General features: G+C 35.1%; 1 protein-coding gene across 2 annotated transcripts in view; it reads left to right on the forward strand.

Moving 5' to 3' along the window:
* The window catches only part of LOC106876200 (uncharacterized), a 42,877-nt gene that overhangs the window by 12,734 nt on the left and 22,078 nt on the right, over nucleotides 1-8,065 (forward strand). The window contains exon 4 of one of the 2 annotated variants that reach the window (XM_014924657.2): nucleotides 5,781-5,861. The exons of the other annotated variant lie outside the window; for it this stretch is intronic. Within the exon in view, the coding sequence (XP_014780143.1) occupies nucleotides 5,781-5,861 (81 nt within the window). The remainder of the gene's footprint in view (nucleotides 1-5,780; nucleotides 5,862-8,065) is intronic. 2 annotated transcript variants of the gene reach the window in all.

The raw sequence follows: 8,065 nt of genomic DNA on the forward strand, positions 1-8,065 counted from the left end.
GCCGGGTCTTCTCACGCACAGCACATTTCCAAAGGTCTCGGTCAGTAGTCATCGCCTCGGTGAGGCCCAATGTTCGAAGGTCTTGCCTCACCACCTCAGCCCAGGTCTTCCTGGGCCTACCTCTTCCACGGGTTCCCTCAACTGTTAGGGAGTGGCACTTTTTCACGCAGCTATCCTCATTCATTCTATATATATGTTCTCACTGGGGGCTACATAGCTCTTTTGGCGTTAGGAAGGGCATTCAGCTGTAGAAACTCTGCCAGATCAGATTGGGGCTTGGTGCAGCCTTCTGGCTTGCCAGTCCTCAGTCAAATCGTCCAACCCATGCTAGCATGGAAAGCGGACGTTAAACGATGATGATGAAATATATATACACACACACATTTATATGTATATATTTACTTACAGTATAGGGTATATCATAGTTGTATGTATATACACAGCTTATCTGTACAGTGTCTATTATATCATTGGTGCACAGACTCCCTCCCACTCTCTTCCTTGTAGAACCATTATTTCAGAAAATCTTATTTCAGTGTGTTTCCACTGACATTCATGTCACATTGAAGTCAATGGAAAATAGGTTTTCATGTTATGGCATGACTTTTCAGAAACACAGCCTTTCCATTATGTGAAGTGGTGGATATATATGTATATCCTGGCTATATGAATGTATAGTATAGTTTATATATATACACACACACACACACACAGGATGTCCACAAAGTCTGGGTACATGAGGATTAACACATACTTTAAGAAATTATTTCTTATATTTAATTGTTTATGTTATGATTTTATTTACTCCATGTACCCAGTCTTTGTGGACACCCTGTATATATATATATATATATATACGTGTAAGGCAACTTATTGACTTAAATTTGACGGTCAAATATAGCTTTATACAGAAATGTTGACAGGAATAAATTACATTAATAATGGATATTAGCGTCTAATCTCTCTCTTAAATTTAAATTCAAAACATTGGATATATATATATATATATATATATACACACACACACATACACACACACATATATACATATATATATGCGTGAATGTATAGTATAGTTTATATATATATATATATATATATATACGCACGCACAATAAGCATCATAATTGTATCTATACCTGTGGTATCCAACATGTCCTTCTGCCTTTAAGATAAGGTATGATGGTATAAGGAGATTTATTGCTATTTCTGGAAGGTTTATCCACCAGCTACAGAACTCTCCATTGTGGTTGATGTTTGGCTTGAATACCTCTTGATTTGATGATGTATTGTGGGAAACTATGGGTTGTTTGATAGGGGTGTAGTTTTATTGAAGAAAACTTGACTAGAGTGTTTATTATAGGATTTAAGGGTGTGATACCTACAGTTGATTTGATGTGAAGAGATACAAGTGGAATTTGATAGAAGTGGTTAGTGTTCGCTAGTTCAGAGGAGCTTCAACCATTGCAATATTAGTAGAAGTTGCTAAAGAAATGATGGTTGGTAAAGTAAGTCTTTGATAATCAGATCAGTTACTTCATATATATATTTATATATAGGGTGTCCCAAAAGTCACTGATGGGTTTCACTTCTTAATAACTTCCTTAAGTTTACAAATAAATGCACGAACTTTTGATACAATATAAAGGACATAATGGAAATTAGTGTGCACAAGTCAAATTTTGCAATACCACTACATTACATATGAAAAATGACATGGCTTAAATGGCAGCCATTTTCGCCTCCGCACCACCGTGCTCTTTCCAAAACTTGCACCATAACACCCTCCAGAGTTTCAGACCCCACTTCTCTGATTTCTCTATTGATGTTCTCCTTCAGTTGCACCAGGGTCTCCGGTTTGTTGATGTAAACCCCACAAGAAAAAATCCGAGCTAGTCAAGTCTGGGGGACGTGAAGGCAAGTTGATGTTGCCACAGCGGGAGATTATTCTCTCTCCAAAGCACTGGCATAGCAACTGCATTGTTTCTCTTGCAGTATGAGCAGTTGTTCCATCTTGCTGGAACCATGTGTTAAGTCTACTTTGAATGGCGTTCACGTGTCCCAGACTTGACTAACCCAGATTTTTTCTTGTGGGGATTCCTGAAAGAGAGGCTTTACATCAACAAAACAGAAATCCTGATGCAATTGAAGGAGAACATCAATAGGGAAATCAGAAAAGTGGGGTCTGAAACTCTTGAGGGTGTTATGGTGCAACTTTTGGAAAGAGCACGGACATGCGAAGCTGAAAATGGCTGCCATCTAAGCCACGTCATTTTTCATATGTAATGTAGTTGTGTTGCAAAATTTGACTTGTGCACACTAATTTCCATTATGTCCTTTATATTGTATCAAAATTTCATGCATTTATTTGTAAACTTAAGGAAGTTATTAAAAATTGAAACCCATCAGTGACATTTGGGACACCCTGTGTATGTATGTATGTACGTGTGGTTGGGAGGCAAACTACTTAAGCACAGTCATTTTAAATATTTTATATATATATATCATCATCATCATCATTGTTTAATATCTGCTTTCTATGCCTTCCATATATATATATATATATATATATATACACACACATACGCATATATATATAAATGTGGTATATGGCTTAGTGGTTAGGGTGTTGCACTCAAAATTGCTAGATTGTGGTTTTGATTTCTAGACCAAGCCTTGTGTTGTGTTCTTAAGCAAAACACTTCATTTCATGTTGCTCTGCAACCATTTCATCATCTGACATGTGGCATATCACATACTTGTACAGTTAATGTTGATTTGATGGAGAGAATGAGCTAATGTGAACACAAGCAGTTGATCACTATAAGCAAATCAGTTGTTTGGTTGTTCAGCAAGAAATTGCAAAACCCTCATACATTGTCTAACGATGGGAAAGACCATGGTATTTATATATTCAATTAGTCTGGGTGAAGGCGACATACCCATGTCCTTAACAAGCTCTCCAGACAGGCCAACAAGAGTGCCTCTTCATGGGTGCTTGATCTGCAAGAACTAGCGACCAAATCTCTCTCCGATCACATTCTACTATCTTCTATAAAGACAGAACACATTGTATAATGTAATCCTATACATTCCTCAAAGTGATGAGAGGTTCCTGCTTGGAATATTTGATCATACATTGAGCCTGCTTGATCATAGTTGACCTGCAGCTAAAGACACATAAGAGACATTTCCAAAAAAACTGGACAGTGAAAAGAGTACAATATAATCATATGCAATTAAAGACTGCATGTCAAAATGTGCCCTGTGGCCCTGAGGTTCTGATCTCACCTGGAATACACAGCAACATTTTTTTTTTATATATAAATTTTTTTTATCTCTAGTTCAGCTGAGGCCATACTATATTAGTTTTTGGCTAATATTATTTCAGTTATTAAGGCGGTAGGCTGGCAGAATTGCTAACATACTGGGCAAAGTGCTTAGCAGCATTTTATCCATCTTTATGTTCTGAGCTCAAATTCTGCAGAGATCGACTTTGTCTTTCATCCTTTCAGGGTTGATAAAATAAGTACCAGTTGAGCACTAGGGTTGAAAGTTTTGAGTATAACTCCTGTCAGAGAAAGTCAGTATTAGATATTGAAGTTGTGTTAATCAACTGGACCACTTTACTAAAAATTTGCTGTAAATTTAAACAAAGCATTATGATGATTCAGAAGAGCTCAGAAGAAGATACTTTTGCTGTATCTGATGTTGGCTACCTCATTCTGAGTCGAAAATACTGTCGTGGTCGATGTAGTTTTTCCCCTCTTTGAAGTTTATATTTTTGGTAAAATATATGTCTGGAAAACCTTGAATATGCTTCAAATAATTGTCTCAGCATCTACTTGAAAATTAAAAAAAAAAAATTGTTGTACTGGACTAACAGAATTGCTAGTTTATTAGATAAAATACCATATTAGCTTTAGATTTCTTGTGAGTTGAAATTTTCTTTCATTTCTCTTGAGGTTGACAAGATCAAATACCAGTTCATCATCATTTTAACATCCTTTTTTCCATGCTTGCAAAGAACAAAGTTTATCGAGGCAGATTTTATGGCCAGATGCCCTTCTCGTTACCAACCTTTGTTTCCAAATAAGTTATTTCCCATGGCCAGGCATGTTTTTGCTGAATATTAAAAATGAATGCCACTGCTTGTATGACAGTCATTTACAACTATCGCATAATGTTGAGACAAGGAGACATACATACACGATGGGATTCTTTCAGTTTTCATCTACCAAGTCCATTCATAAGGCTTTAGTCAACCTGAGTGCCACACAGGGGTCTGAACCTGAAGCAAACTTCTTAATCACACAACCATGCCTGCACAATTGGAGGTTGGTGGGACAAATTACACCCCTTTCTCAAAATGTGTGGTTGTGTATCTATGCAGAAGTCATTGTTGTTGACTTAGGCTAAGATAAATCAGAGGTTTTAATGTCTTTAACATCTTACTTTGGTAAAGATTAACATTTTAAAACTGCCTGCTTCATTATATCAGAGTTTATAATGTTTTCTCCATATAATCATATTTGTTTATATGGAAAAATTTCTGAGAAGTTCAGTATCTTTTGACAATAAATAGTTACATTGCTCTAAAGCTATTAACTGTTTTGTTACCAAACAACTTGAAACTGCCCCTGGTTCTAGGACATAAACTTTCTGTTTTAAAGTGATCTAAATTAAAATTTTTCATCAAAATTTCATGCTAATTCATGTTGCAAGCCCCACTTTAATGTTGACAAAATTATTTTATTGAATTGTTCATTATTTTAAAAATTAATTGAAGCAAAGTTGGATTTCAGAAATATGGTAAGAAAAGGGTCATATTTCAGTTTTGAGTTAAATAAAGGAGATGGTTTATTGACAGTAATACTGTTCCTTACACAAGGTTTGTTAACTTAGTTTTGGCAGTTTGCTTTTTTTTATTATTTTTATTTTTTTACATTTCGATTTCAAATCTACTAAGTTCTTTCTGCTTTGCCTTTCATCTTTCTTGTCTTGGATTAGATAAGCTACATCACAGCACCTTTCAAGTAAACCCTTCCCCCAAATTTTTAAGGCTTGTTTCAAAGTTAGAAATCCTAAATTAGTTTCAAATCTGACACTCTGTTTATTTATTTATTTATTTTGGGGGTGGGTGGTTGGTTTACCATGATTGTGTAGTTTTGATACTTCTATTGACCCACATCTCTTGACTATGAAGTTTTGCCAGCTTGGTAGAGTCACATCTTTCAATAACATATTTTTACCATGGTCAGAAAATTTTGCTAATTCTATAAGAATCATATCTGTCAACAGCATATTTTTACTTTGGTTGTTGTGGAAGTTGTAGAGTATTATAGGAGTATTGACATTATGACTAAATACAAATTGTTTTGTCGCTTAATCATAGCAGAGGTGTTTTTGTTTATTATCATTTTCACTTTGTGATGGTTAGCTTTGCGATCTTGTCTCACTTCCCACTCCGAGCTACTTGCGTGTGTGCTTTTGTTTTCCTTGCTATTCTAACGATCTTGGGCTAAAGTTGACTATTTAAGACATCTTTTAGTTATTTCCTGTCTTCAGCTCCAACTAAGTCCTTTTTATGTCACTGATTTTATTTAACAAGCAATAAATAAAATAAGATAATTTCTTTTTCTTCATAGCTAAGGGTTTGTCAGTAATTTTCTTGGTCCTATGCCTTTCTATGTACATTATATTTTTTAAATCATAATCTGGGTTGGTTTCTCTTGAGAGTTTCCTCTTAGTGATACATAACGTTCTTTTTGTTTCTATAGGAAAAACCTGTCCAAAGTCAAATACACAAAACCCAGGGCTCTACCACGATACGCCATCGTCAATGTGTACCTATGCGGCAGGTTTGTTATAGATCCTCTTTCCTCCAGTTGTTTCTCTTAAGCAACATATTATATATGTGTATTCATGATGCAGTATAATATTTCATCTCTGGTATTGACCTTTATTCCAGCTTTGTTATAAATAGCTCATGATATACATGTTATATAGACCTGTCTTCAGTCATTTCATTCAGGAGGTATAAGATCTTTAATAAAATTCAGTTTCCAATAACTGTGCTAGATTTTTTTTGGCAGTGGCTGTGTAATTTAAAGGTAGCAGGTTAGACTTCTAAATACTACGGTCATTACTTTACATTTAGCAATTAATATTTTTCTCTTTTTGGTTCCTTCAACTTGGTTGGCTCCTCTCACTTGCATGTTATTGTTTTGACTGTTTTGCTTACTCGTTCTACTGACAAAGGCCTGATTGGCATAGCAGTAAAAAACTGTCCTTGATGAAATAATGACAATAATAATAGAGTTGTGAAGTCAGTGCTACGAGATATAAACCATTAGCTCCGATAATTCATCCAAATAAATGAATTTACAAAGCATCCAGTCTGTGCTGTCAAATTTTGTTTTGAAGCTTTTCAGTAAAATTGCTACCTGTTGATTTTGTTTATTTTATAAATAGTTATGTTGAGAATTTTTTTCAGTTTTCAAACAAATGTTTAACATTATAGTTTGTCAGAAGATTAGTTATGTTGTTGATATATTTTATTTGTGGAGCGAGATTGTTGCCAGTGCCCCTGGACTGGCTCTTGTGCGGGTGGCACATAAAAGACACCATTTCGAGCGTGGCTGTTTTCGTGCGGGTGACACGTAAAAGCACCCACTACACTCTCTGAGTGGTTGGCGTTAGGAAGGGCATCCAGCTGTAGAAACTCTGCCAAATTAGATTGGAGCCTGGTGTAGCCATCCGGTTACACCAGTCCTCAGTCAAATCGTCCAACCCATGCTAGCATGGAAAGCGGACGTTAAACAATGATGATGATAGCAGTTGATTTTTTTTTACTTTAACCTGTTAGCATTGAAATCAGCCATATCTGTCCAAAATAGTTTCTTTTATGTTTGAATCGGCCATATATGGGGTCTCTCACCTATCCTACAATATTATTCTAAAAAATAAACAATGCAAATGATTGAAATCTTGAAGCTATGAGATAATGCATGATTAATTCAAAACAATGTGAAGCATTACATTTGACAGTCATCTGAAAGCTAAAGCGTTAAAAGTTATATTTATTTCTCTTCATGAAAGTTTTGTGATGTCTTTGTCATCACCATTTTAGTGTCTTTTTTCCATGCTTTTACTGGTCAGATGAAAATTTGTCATGACAGATTTTCTTTGCTGGTGCCACATAAAAAAAAACACTCTGTAAAGTGGTTGGCATTAGGAAAGGCATCCAGTTTCTCAAACCATGCTAAAACAAACAATCAGAGCCTGGTGCAGCTCTACAGCTTACCAGCTCCTGTCCAACACATGCCAGCATGGAAAGCAGATGTTAAATGATGATGATGATGGATGCTTTTCTTGTCACCAACCCTCACTTGTTTCAAGTAAGGTAACAGGAATTTCTGTCTAGGACCCTTGTATCTCAGTCTACATTTGCTCTACATAGACATACTTTTTTGGAATTAGAATGATCCAGGGATTGGAAATGTTTTTCATTTGGTTCTTGAACATCCAGCATTGGGATCAGGTCTGAATGAGTATTTGTTGTATGCTAACTGTCGAAAATCCAAATTTTAAAAGAATTCCAAACATTTGTGAACTTATAAGTTTTTCATTTAAACTGAATTTAAAGTAATACCATATTGGTAGGGTACCAATAAATGCTTTATTATTATTGCTCTCTTTAGTTTTGGGCCACAGGCCTTATTAGCCCTCTGCAGGAGCTAGCTTAAAAGTCCACACGGAGTGCGGATTTTCAGCTGGTATATATATATATATATATATATTATTTTGTTTAAAAGAGTTCCAACACTGTCTGTTTTTTATGTTTTATTTATATTCCTGCAGAACTAATGTGGGGTATAGAATATGGAATATATAAAATAATATACAATATAAAATAAAATAAAATAAAAATGGATGGCACCATGAAAGAAAGTATTGAATGTAGATGAAATATTGAGTGTTCAATATAAAGGATCAAATATATAAATATAAATATATAAAGGCGACCCCACATTAGTTCTGCAGGAATATAAATAAAACATAA

The sequence above is a fragment of the Octopus bimaculoides genome, chromosome 9 (genome assembly GCF_001194135.2).
Source record: "Octopus bimaculoides isolate UCB-OBI-ISO-001 chromosome 9, ASM119413v2, whole genome shotgun sequence".
NCBI classification, from domain to species: Eukaryota; Metazoa; Mollusca; class Cephalopoda; order Octopoda; family Octopodidae; genus Octopus; species Octopus bimaculoides.